General features: G+C 43.9%; 1 protein-coding gene across 1 annotated transcript; it reads left to right on the top strand.

The window, feature by feature from the left end:
* Positions 1–2035: 2035 nt before the first annotated feature.
* LOC143217831 (general transcription factor II-I repeat domain-containing protein 2B-like) lies at positions 2036–4612 on the top strand. Its single transcript, XM_076442475.1, has 4 exons — positions 2036–2195; positions 2425–2808; positions 2905–4062; positions 4398–4612. Exons 1-4 carry the CDS (start codon positions 2036–2038, stop codon positions 4610–4612), a joined length of 1917 nt encoding a protein of 638 aa, XP_076298590.1.
* The last annotated feature ends 8435 nt before the right edge of the window (positions 4613–13047 follow it).

The raw sequence follows: 13047 nt of genomic DNA, 5'->3' as shown, positions 1-13047 counted from the left end.
AGTCAGTGCCAATCACGGAGCACATTGACAAGATCAATCGCCACGCGGCTGAGTTCGACAGGGCAAAGCTGACTGACGACGGTTTAAGAACTCTCCTGCTCCTGCAATCTTTCTGTTTCTCGCAGGAAAACGAACAGTTAAAAAAGATTGCTCTTCGCGTGATCAAGAAAGACCAAAACGCGACGATGAAAGACATAGTTGCCGAGCTGGAGGCTCATCTGAACGTCGCGAACAGCTTAAAAACTCTCGAGAATCCGGTCAAAAGTGCCCCCGTAACGACGTTAAGTGTGACAAAAACGAAAACTAAGTTTAAACCTAAAACGCAAAACGATAGTTCGGTTAAAAGCCAGTTGAAGCCGAATTCGAGTGCGAAGTGCAACGGTTGCGGTGGTGCACATCAGAGATCGAAGTGTAATTTTCGCGACGCAATATGTCACACGCGTTCGAAAACCGGTCATATCGCTTCAGTGTGCCGATCCGAGGCAAGAAGCTCGAAAACGGTCGGAAAGAACGGGAGTGTCAGGACACAGGTGATTTCCGCGATCGGTAAGAGTAGAAGGCGCTACGTCACGGCCTCTATCGAAGACAAAAATGTGTGCCTGCAATACGACACGGGTTCGGACATTACCATTATCGGCAGAGACACGTGGAACCGATTAGGTTCGCCGAAATTATCGACGGCGGAAATCGTCGAGCACGCCGGTAGCGGAGAGCTCAATCTGATCGGCAGATTTCGTACTCCGATCTGCGTGCTCGGTCGCGTTGCACAAGTCGACATCGATGTCGCCGCGCAAAACAATACAAATCTTTTCGGTTTAAACGCCATAGACAGTCTCGGGCTTTGGTCAGTGCCGCTAAACGAACTCCGTTCAAAAAACTCCCTTTCGTGTGTCGAGACACGAAATTTGTCGTACAGTACAAAAGTGAACGATAATTCTACGCGCTCGGGGCCGAAAGGTGGGGAAGCGTCGCGTATTGGCAACAGATCGTCGATCGGAGACATCTGCCAAAGCTTTCCCAAGCTATTTTCGAACGAACTGGGCACGTGCACCGATTTCAGAGCAACATTTCGGCTCAAGGACAATCCTCAACCGGTGCAGATTCCATGTCGCTCCGTTCCCTACGCAATGGAGAAATTGCTCGAGGAAGAGCTTCACCGCCTGGAGTCTGCAGGAATTATCGAACGAGTCGAGACATCAGACTGGTCATCTCCGATAGTCATCGTAAAAAAGCAGAACGGGCAAATCCGACTCTGCGCAGACTATTCGACCGGTGTCAACCGCGCTCTAATGGACAACAGGCATCCTTTGCCGAATGTCGACGGTGTCATGTCAAAATTAAATGGAAGTTGTCTCTTTAGTATCCTAGATCTCAAGGACGCTTTTTTCCAGATAATGATTGCGGAGGACCAGAGGGATATCACAACGATCGTGACTCCGAAGGGTCTCTTCCGTTTCGTACGTTTGCCATTCGGCATAAACACAGCGGGGGCCACCTTCCAGAAGGCTATAGAATACACACTCTCAGGGCTGGAAGGCGTAGAGGCCTACATGGTCGACGTCATAGTCTCAGGTCGCACCCGCGAGGAGCATGACCAACGTCTGAAGACGGTGTTGCAGCGATTGGAAGAAAGGGGTTGGAGACTCCGTCGTGAGAAGTGCAGGTTCGGCTTGGAAGAAATCAAGTACCTGGGTCTCATCATAAATGCAAAAGGCATATCGGCCGACCCGGAGTCGACCAAGGCCATCGCCAACATGCCAAACCCTTCGAACGTCACGAAAGTGCAAAGCCTCCTCGGTATGGTGAACCACTATGGAAAGTTCATCCCTCATCTGCATCAGCTAAAGCAACCACTAGAGCAGGCCTGGGCGCGGTTGGCTCGGGGAACACATGTTGCTGCTTCTCCTCTTGGCTTGGTCGGCAAGTAAGTCCCCACCACGGCCGCTCCGACTCTTCCCTTAGCCTTAGCCTTAGCCTTAGCACGAGCACCCCCGCGATGCTGCACCGGCAGGTTACTCACCACTACTATGTAAACATGTACACGCACATAAGACCCTTGCCCGAAGCTGTGGAACTAGCGGCATTTACCAATTCCTTTAATTTTTATGATAGAGGTGATTCACAGGTACAGGTGAACTCAGGTAAAAAATTCGCAGAGCCGAAAGAATTTGAAGAAAAGTTTGTAGCTGCGACTAGTAAGTCGCTTGCTATCGTACGCTACACACCGTCTCTTCATCGCTGTTTTTTGTTGTTTTCGTTAATTTTGGTTATTGTGTTATCTCATTTTTTGTTATTGTTGTTGTGTTGTTATTCATTTTTTTTTATTGCGTGGTGTTATTGTCCATATTTTTGTTGTGTTGATACACACCATGGCCAGTGAAAGCAGAAATCGTAATGCAGATGGAGAGGTGCGCTCATTTCAAGAAAGCTGGGAGAAAGAATTCTTTGTTGTTGATTGGAACGGTCAGCCCCGATGCTTAATATGCAACAAGAATTTGTCTATGAAGAGAAGCAATCTTTCCAGACATTATGATACGCACCATGCGGAATTTTACAAGACATTCCCTGCATCGTACCGAGCAGAACTATTGAAAGAAATGAAAGAGCGACGTGGATATGTGGAAAAAGAAATACGAACGCACCAACAGCAATCTGTCGCAGCATCGTTTGCAATCGCCTTAGAAATTGCGCGTAGCAAAAAAAGTTACACGGATGGTGAATTTGTTAAAAGATGTGCCATTGAAATGGCAAAGGCATTTGGCGATGAAATAGCTGCCAAGAAATATGAAGCGGTGCCATTATCGCGCCGTACAATTACCTCGCGTATTGAGAGCATAAACGTACATATTTCTAAAAAATTAAAAGCGATGTTAAGTGATTGCAAATATTTTTCCTTGTGCTTAGACGAGAGCACTGATGTCGTCGACATAAGTCAATTGTGTATTTTTGTGCGGTCGATAGACGATAAATTCCAAATTACGGAAGAGCTGCTAGAAGTAGTGCCGCTGATTGAAATGACACAAGGAAAAGACATATTTGCAGCATTCTACAAGACGGTAGAAGAGTATGGAGGATTTTCAAAATGCACCGCAATTGTTACGGGCGGCGCAAGGGAAATGGTAGGACAGGAAAAAGGGTTGAGAGGCCTATTACGGAAGCATGGAATCAATTGCCCGACGTTCCACTGCATTATACATCAAGAGGCATTATGTGGAAAAATTATCAGTGTGGGCCCCACTATGAAGATTGTGACAAAAATTGTAAACACAATTAGGGGTGGAAATAAATCTTTATCCCACAGGAAGTTTAGATTATTTCTCGAAAGCGTTGATGCTATTTACAATGACCTCTCATTGTATTGCGAAGTCCGCTGGCTCAGCGCAGGAAAAACTTTAGAAAGATTCTTCGCTTTGAGGAAGGAGATTTTGGAATTTCTCCAAACAAATTCGAAGTTAGATGAAGACATCATCAAAAAAATGGATGATATTGAATTTTTATGCAATTTAGCATTTATCACAGATATAACCAAGCACCTAAATTGCTTAAACAGTAGATTGCAAACGCAGAATCAAACAATTTCTGATTTGATATGTAACATTTATGGATTTAGGAACCAAATCGACTTATTCATAGCAGAAATTAAATCGTCCGAGCTGCACAATTTTCCAGCATGCAAGCAGATTGCTGATGAATACAGAACTGCAAATTTTGACAAAATAGTGCCAATTTTAGAGGAAATAGCAAAAGAATTCAAATCAAGGTTTCAAGACTTCAATACATTGGATCAGGATCTTCAATTATTTAATAATCCGCAAGGATGTGAAATCAGGAACCAGAAACAAGAATACCGTCTGGAATTGTGTAATTTGCAAGCAGATCCATTTGCAATGAGCAGAAGAGAGCATGGCCAAGAATTTTTTAAACTACTTCCTATGGAGAAATATCCGAAATTAATAGATTTCGGCCTGAGAATATGCTCGATGTTTGGAACGACATACAAATGCGAAGCGGCATTTTCAACGATGAAATTTGTTAAATCCAAATATCGCTCCAGCTTGTCAAGTTGGTCATTGTCATTTATGATGAGAGTGGCAACCTCAAGGATTTCAGTGGATATTGATGCACTGGGCAATGATGTTATGCGCTAGGAATAAATAAAAAATCAAGTAAGTATATAAATATTAATTTGCATGAATTATTATATGTACGTCCATGGCCGCGACTTACTAGTCGTAGCTACAAACTTTCCTTCAAATTCTTTCGGCTCTGCGAATTTTTTACCTGAGTTCGCCTGTACCTGTGAATCATCCCTATCATAAAAATTAAAGGAATTGGTAAATGCCGCTAGTTCCACAGCTTCGGGCAAGGGTCTTATGTGCGTGTATATGTTTTCTTAGTAGTGGTGAGTAACCTGCCGGTGCAGCATCGCGGGGCTGCTCGTGCTAAGGCTAAGGCTAAGGGAAGAGTCGGAGCGGCCGTGGTGGGGACTTACTTGCCGACCAAGCCAAGAGGAGAAGCAGCAACATGTGTTCCCCGAGCCAACCGCACCCTGGCCTGCACTAGAGGAACTGACGCGCAAGCACTGCCCATGGGAATGGCGTCGGAAACATGACACAGCAATGCAGCAGATTAAGCAGGTAATGCTCAGCCCTCTTTTATTGGAGCATTATGATCCGTCTAAGACGCTAGTAGTTGCTGCTGACGCGTGTTCCACAGGCATCGGTGCGGTGCTGCTTCAGTGAGACGCCAACGGAGACGAGCGTGCCGTATACCACATGGCGCAGAGTCTCACGGACTCGCAAAGAAATTATTCGCAACTGGAAAAAGAGGCTTTGGCGCTCGTCACGGCTGTGGAACGTTTTCACAAGTACGTCTGGGGCCGACGATTCGTCTTGCAAACTGATCACAAGCCTCTCATCGCACTCTTGGGAACCGAGAACACCGGAGGTCTGAAGCCAACCACAGCTGCCCGTCTAAAACGCTGGGCTTTGAGACTCCTCGGTTACGATTTCCAAATAGAATACATCCGCACACAAGATTTTGACCAAGCGGATGCACTCTCCCGTCTTATCGACAAGTTCCGGCGCGACAACGCAGAGGAACTACAAGTGGCAAGTGTTCGAGCCGTGGAAACGGAGCTTCTTCAAATCAGAAATCTATCCATCGACTTCTTTGGCAAGGAACTTCGCCAAAACCTGAGGACGGCCACCAAGGAAGATCCTCTCTTGCACAAGGTCTTGCAGGCAATCAGCCAAAACAATTGGCACACGTTGGTGTCAGACGACGTGCAGCCTTTCCGCAGACGATGCGAAGATTTGAGTGTCGTCGATGATACTCTTATGTTGGGTGACAGGGTCGTCATCCCTCAGAAACTCCAATCGTCCATTCTCCGAGCCCTACATAAAGGACACCCCGGAATCAGAAGGATGAAGCAGCTGGCCAGAGAATATACGTACTGGCCAACGATGAACACAGACATCGAACGCTGCGTACGGCAATGCAGCCCTTGCGCTCTCACACAGAAGATTCCCAGGTGCCTTTAGAGCCATGGCCTGCCCTGAAGAGGCCGATGGAACGGGTACATCTGGACTACGCTGGACCCATCGGGGGGCAGTACATCCTCATCTTCGTGGACGCATATTCAAAATTTCTGGATGTGGCCATCACACCGACAATTTCCGCAGAACGCACCGTGAAGTTGTGCAGAGAAATCTGTGCAAGGTACGGATCTCCGGACATCATAGTCACGGACCACGGAACACAATTCACGGCACAATGCTTCAAGGCGTTCTGCGAGGAGATTCAGTCGACGCATCTAATGTCGCCTATAAACCACCCTCAGTCAAATGGGCAGGCTGAAAGAATGGTAGATACTGTGAAAAGGGCCATTGCAAGAAATCCCCGGGATTGGGAGAAGGAGTTATACGATTTCCTGTTCAGCTACCGCTACACGCCTTCCTCGGCAGCCCCGGAGGGGAAATCCCCCGCCGAATTATTCTTCGGTCGCCGGATGGACTCTCCATTCACGAGGCTGTTTCCGAAGCATCACGAGGAGGCATCGCAGCAACAGGACGACGAACGAGAAGGAATGAAACGGCAGTTCAACAAGCACCATGGAACGCGCCCTCGAGGGCAAGCGCGAGCTGGGAACCATCACCAAGCAGCAGTCGAAGACTTGCTACTCCATCCTCCTCGATGGCGGTAAAACTATCACTCGTCACGTCAATCACATTTGGAGGGGGGGGGGGAGGGTCTGGTTCTATTGTTTCAGGTCCTACTGAGGAGGATCAGGGTGAATGGATATTTCACCAACGGTCAACCTCACCCACTCGACCAGAGACTGCGTCCCAAGCAGCCTCGCCAATCCGTCCAGGGACAGCGCCTAGGGCAACCTCTCTACCTAACGCTGTACTGGAGGAACAACAACCGGCGGTCCAAACTCCGGCAGTCCCGGCTCCTCAGCCGACGCCGGCCAGACCTGCCCGAAACCGAGCGATGCCACGTAGGCTGATACTGGATCCCCTCGCCAAGTCCTATACCCAGTGGTAACCCACTAAAGACATATCTCGTTATCACATCTTTACCTTTGTACACCTTCAGTCTAATTATACCATATACCAAGTATATACGCGAGTGAGTTCCTCCACCTCTTACTACAACCCACACCTCAACAGTATTGGACTACTTGTTGGACATAAACAAATTGAAAATGTTTTTTCACTACATGAAAGGTGTCCCATCTCAACTTGGCCAAAAGTGTCTTCCAGGTGGAAGACAGATAAAAGAGTCACTGCACATGGTGTGCGGGTTTGACGGGAAACCCCAAGATGATTAGCTGCAGCCCAAAACTGACCGTGGAGGTCTGCAAGGTTTATAGCACATAATTGCTATTGAGGTATAGGGAGATGTCTGTGTCTTTCTTCGTGGCTCCGACAATAAAGTAATAACGAACTAAATGGATTTAAGAGAGCTTTTCTCTCAAAAATTGCAATTTGAATTTTTTTGCTTACGATTGATCTATGTAAATCGCAGTTTCTTCTAATTGTTTTAATTTTTAATTATTTTCGAGTATCCATACTTCCATGAGAGTTAATCTATACATATACAATTAGTGCACATGAATCTTTCCATGCGAGATAGGACTACTGTTTCGAATTTTGTTCAAATTTGAATATGGTGCAGTCTTTAGCAAAATATAGACGTATCTCAAAGAATACTTTGAAATCTTGAAAACTGTTGGTTGTACGGACGTGTAATATGAGGTGTGTGTCACAAGTTTTTCATTAAATTAGAACGGTTAAACTAGCATATTGATGAAACTTAGTTTTGGGTACTCATAGTAAAACCATCAGAGTATTTAATAAAAATTATTTCAGTTCAGAAAATATTTGTTTTCATAGTTTATTTTGCAATTGTTTTAAACAGGTGCATTACTATGAAAGCACCAGAAAATAAAAGCCGTCTGGCAGACATTTCAAATGTGTGGGTAGGCCCAGGTAGGCCCGTCTGTGAGACCCTTCTAGTTTCGTCCTGCATCGACCGACAGGACGGCCCTCGTTTTGGAAACTCGAAGTTTATTGTACCAGCATTTGCTGGTCGTTCCCGGGGTTGTTCTCTATGGAGAGGTTTATGACAGGTCATTACTATTGAGCTGGAAGTCGACACTTTCTCGGACAACGCGTGTTGACACAGTAAAAAATTATGAATTGGACGTGCTAAAAACAGCTTTCTGAAAAATAGCTTCGCCGTCGATCGCCCAATAATGATCCGTCCATTTGCATGCCCAATGTTTTATTGCACGTGCCGATAGCCGCTACGCTATCGTACGTCGCACAGTGGTGCAAAATCCCAAAGACGTGTCAATAATTCGTTTACTATGGTAACGTCATTTTAAAAAATCTATGTAGTGAAATACATTACAATATTAATACATTACAGTATTAATACATCGATCATAGATTATAAGAGATAGAACCTAAGCACCAGGGCTTCGGAGTCGGAGTCGGAGTTTGAGAGCAATTGCTGATCACTGGAGTCGGAGCCGGAGTAAGAAAAAGCTATACATACATCGACACCCGGAGTCGGAGTCAGAGTCGGAAAAAATATATCGACTCCGACTACAACTCTGGCTCTTTTGTTTATAAATCATTAATAGATTTATGTATACATAAATAACTTGCTAATATTCGATCTACAGTATAGGAGAGCACTATGTAGAGGAGAAACAGTTAAAGTTATGGTAGTAGTATTTTCTAACTATTTCCTGAAAGTGAGAGAGTAACAGTCGTGTTGTATTGATACTTCAAAATTGGCGACATGAAAATTATTTGAAGTGAACACTGTTCCGTCCTACATCAGACGAAAATCAAAATCATTTTAACTTCCTCCTACATCGTCCAGCGTCGAGGCCCCATGGGGTTTGTCCATTGTTACCCTCCTCGAAGTACCTGAAAAAGGTTCGGCTCCCCATGATTTTGATCATCTCGTCCGGTTTCTGGCCCACTGTGAGCACCTTGCTGGACGAAAACGGACGAAAAGACACCAACACATCCCTTCCGAACGCTCGTCTGTGTGGGCTGATGTCTGATGTGGGACGAAAACGGACCCACTGTGATATCAATGTTAAACGCGAATATGCCGAATTCTTACGGGAATATGAGTCCCTCGGACACATGTCGCGACTCGGAACCGTCGATCGAAATTGTACGTACATACCGCATAGGGCCGTTATACGGAATGAAAGTAAATCAACTAAACTCCGAGTCGTTTTCAACGCGACGAACAAGAGTTCTAGCGGATACTCATTGAATGATTTGTTACATGTCGGGCCTAAGTTGCAACTTGACATAACGAGTATATTATTAAATTGGCGTATACATGAGTACGCGATGGTCGCCGACATAGAAAAAATGTTCCGCCAAATTCTTATCCATCCAGTCGATCGTCACTTCCAATGTATATTATGGAAGAACGAAAATACAGACGAGTTGGAAGCGTACAAATTAAACACCATAACATACGGAACAGCGTGCGCTCCGTATTTGTCAATGCGTGTAATCCGCGAGCTAAATACTCTAAACGGTGCCGATTATCCCCTCGCGTCACCGGTTCTAAACAATCAGGTATACGTCGACGATGTTTTTTTGGATCGCCTGATAAAAAATTGTTAGAACAAACTCGTGTCCAACTATGCACGTTATAAGCTCGTGGGGGATTCAATTTGCGGAAATGGGCCGGAAACAATCCCGAAACGCTGTACAATATTCCCGAATGTGAGCATTCACACGCTATTGATTTGCGTATTTTTAATGAATCCGAATTAAAAGTATTAGGAATTCGTTGGATACCGTCAGACGACGCCTTTTACTTGTCTACAACAATTCGTACCACGAACGGACCGAATGACTAAACGAGACTTATTGACGGAGATTGCGAAACTGTTCGACCTCCTCGGATGGTTATCCCCTCTAGTTGGAAATTCTCATGCAACAACAATGGCTTGAGAAAATAGGCTGGGATGATCAGATCTCAGAATCCACGCAGGACTCCTGGAATGCATTTTGTATTGATTGGCGTGCGCTGAACGCAATGAGAATCCCGCGATGGATCCGTTATGGACCCGATTGTATATCTTTGAAATTACACGCTTTTAGCGATGCCTCACGTGCTGCGTTTTCCTACGCCGCGCTGTATACGCTAGAGTCGCGAGGATTAGCGGTGCCACGTATACTACATTATTGGCGGCAAAAACACGCGTTGCGCCCATCAAGACGTTGTCCATACCGATCCTTGAACTTAACGGGGCGGTAGTGCTTTCGGAATTAATGTTACAGGTGAAGACCGCGCTCTCGGCCCCGGCAGAACAAACGTTTTGCTGGACTGATTCAACGATTGTAATCGCGTGGCTTCGAAAGCATCCGTCTACATGGAAAATCACCGTAGCGAATAGAACTTCGAAAATTCGTATTAACCTACCGCAGGCGAATTGACGACACGTTCCGACAAGCGATAACCCCGCGGATTTGAATTCTCGAGGCGTGAATGCGGATGACTTACTTTCCTCACAATTTTGGATCGAGGGACCGTCATGGCTTTGCGTCATGGCTTCTGGTGATAAAAATAAGAATAAAGTATCACCAGAAGATATAGAATTTGTTGATGAGAAGTAAGTTAAAAAGATTAAATACTTACCTTCCGTACTGTGTAAATGAAAATATAATCATGGAAAATAGATATCTAATTTAAATTACATTACAGTCATACATAGCCTACAAGAAGTGGCAGCGGCAATCGCAGCGATACATCGGGTGATCGTTCGCGTGCGCGCGTCAAGTGATATACGGCAAATAAATGTTTAAATACTTCATTATGTTTAATTTTATTGTGTTTTATATATGAGAATACAATATATACCTTCAAACTAGTGGGTTATCAAATCATTTCAACGAAAAATGATTACATTAGTTCTGTTCACAAAAATCGATTTTTTGAAGAAACCAGAGGTCGTAGACAAATTTTGAGACCAGATTTGAAGTCAGCATGAAAAAATCTACGGGAAATGATATATAGCAAAAATTAAAAAAATTTTTTTCTGCCCGTGGTAACGCAGAAACCACATTTTCTGGAAATTGTGAAAGTTTAACGAACTTTCTCAAGGTTAAAAACCGTTCGTACCGTAATCTCCCTATTTTTCCCATATTCTGCAAAGTTTCAGCTTTAAGTTAAAAAAAATTCATCGCTCTACCTCATTCCTATCGAAAGTTATTTCTTTTTGAAGCGAGGTAAGTCACTTTTCCCCACTGTGCGCCGCCGAGGCCGGCACAGTTCCCCACAAACTTCGGACGTAGATACGGTCTGACGAAACTCGCGCATGCGCGAAAAAAGCGCCTTACCTACCATCATTGAGACCGACGCTGACCGACGCCGACGCTACCCATTAAGGTCTTTGCACACTATACCGTCACGGCAAGTAACGGCAGCGGACCGCTAGGCCGTTTTGGGTCTCTCCTCTGTATTTCAATGGGGATGCGGACAATAGGCCGCATCGCCGCAGCAGGTAGACGGGATAGAGAGGCAACGTATCGGGACGGGAAAAAGTGCGCACACGATATCGGCAAGCGCCGACATTTCACTTTCTTCTATATAGTTTCCATGGAGGTGCGCGCACTAGACTGGCACCGTTCAGCACCGAATGTTTTGCCGGCCGCTCGATGTGGTGTTCGAACGGAAAACGACTAAACGAATAAAATGAAGATCGCAAACAATAGAATTGGTTCGTTGATTTCGTATATTTGTCAATTCATGACAATTTTAGTTATACTATAGTTAGTTATTTAAAGTTTTAAATATTTATAAAAGAAATTTTACTCGCATAACATAAAAATACTGCCAATTTTGCGATGATTGTTATCTAGACGCCATAAACAATAGTCCCTTTTTAATTTGATAAAAAAATCATTTATAAAAAGTTCATATTTTATCACAAGGAATGCAGTAATCGTTGGATTTCACAAAAGTTATTCGGGAAATCTAGTTAATTGAAAATATTAAATTTGCATATGTTCTATTTAGAAACAATCATTATCGATGATAGACATTATCATTGACTGATAAATATCCATTATAACGGACAACAATTCTTTTTGGTCATATGGAACCGTTATCGATGATGGAAATAATTTTTGGCTATTAGTATTAGTAATCATTGTCGAGGACAGAAATTTTATTGGACTACTAATTACACTAGTTTACAAAATGAAATTGATTTCATGTACATTTAGGAGAGTACACGGTGGGAGATTTCACGAATAAATTAAGACCATTGAGCGATGCTATCAAGGGTTTTACATATCGTTCCTCGCGGGAGAAACGGATCCCAAAACCAACCGAAGACAGAGCAAGAGCCAAAACTATTACTAAAATATTCTAAAGAATAAAGAGAGTTGGGTTCTTTCGTATGTTTTTTGCAATCAAAAATGTGTTGTTTTATTCAAAACGAAATAAGTTTTCGCTGTAGCAGTGGCATCAACGTGAGAACAAAAGAAACCATTGCCGGCATGGCCACTTGTCGAAAAATGAATATATTCAGAAAATGTGGGATTTGGATTTATTCACTCAATCGCTAATAACTGTATCATTTTTCGGCCGATTTACTTCTGGTTGGTGTTATTTTTTGCTTTACGTATATGTATAAAGAGAAAGCGGACGTTTTTGTCGGTTTCTATTGCCACAGAATAAGCTTAAAAACTTAATTTTTTTGAAAATCTGGACTATTTTCATCAATATCTTTTGAACCGCTTAACCAATTAAAGATGCCACTATACATATTTACTCATCATTTCAATGTCTTTCATTTGGTACCAAGAACGACCAAATCGGACACATCTAGCTCCAGGTATGGTTTTTAAAGTGAAAAGGAGTGAACAAATTGAAAAAATCAAAATATCTTAAAAGCTGTTCCGTAAAAAGAATGTTCACCTTTATTTTCGAATTCAGCAGGAGAAAATCCATAGGAAAAGTTACCTCTCATCAAATGTACATAAAATCAATTTCATTTTGTAAACTAGTGTTATGCGAGAGTCAGAATAGATCCAAGTCAAGATCCTGTTTGTGGATATATCCGAAATGGCACATTGATATGGAAAAGAAAAGAAACGACTCGCGCGAGCTTCGAAAATTTTCTTTTCATCCCTCTAATAAAATCGTAGTCGTTACAGTAAAATAAGAAGCGATTGTGTAGGCAGTGCCAATGCTGGCCACTCGAAAGTAACTGCGCCCAAACCCCGGTAATCCGCAATAACCAAATCACTACAGCGTGTCTTTACAATACAGTCATAGAGCAATAAAAACTCGACCGTACGCCCCAACATTATTACTATTGTCGGACTTGCACCCGGACCGTCTACCTGCGTATAGTGAACTGGTGCCCTACCGTCGAACCTACAGAGGTGTCTTGGCAAAATATCTTCGCTCGACACGAGTTGCCGCCAGCGCAGTGGTGTTCACCACTAGAACGGTCTGGATTAGGTCGTTCGACAGGTTACGGCC

This window comes from Lasioglossum baleicum, chromosome 18 (genome assembly GCF_051020765.1).
Source record: "Lasioglossum baleicum chromosome 18, iyLasBale1, whole genome shotgun sequence".
In the NCBI taxonomy this organism is placed as follows: Eukaryota; Metazoa; Arthropoda; class Insecta; order Hymenoptera; family Halictidae; genus Lasioglossum; species Lasioglossum baleicum.
The sequence above is the reverse complement of the archived record's forward strand: the minus strand, read 5'-3'. Positions and strand labels throughout refer to the sequence as shown.

What these genes read in the sequence shown, in the direction of transcription:
- LOC143217831 (XM_076442475.1), top strand. Translation starts at nt 2,036, where the DNA reads ATGTACACGCACATAAGACCCTTGCCCGAAGCTGTGGAACTAGCGGCA. An exon ending in AGCGGTGCCATTATCGCGCC is followed by an intron (nt 2,809 to 2,904) that starts GTACAATTACCT and finishes CCTTGTGCTTAG; the next exon opens with ACGAGAGCACTGATGTCGTC. An exon ending in ATATCGCTCCAGCTTGTCAA is followed by an intron (nt 4,063 to 4,397) that starts GTTGGTCATTGT and finishes ATGTTTTCTTAG; the next exon opens with TAGTGGTGAGTAACCTGCCG.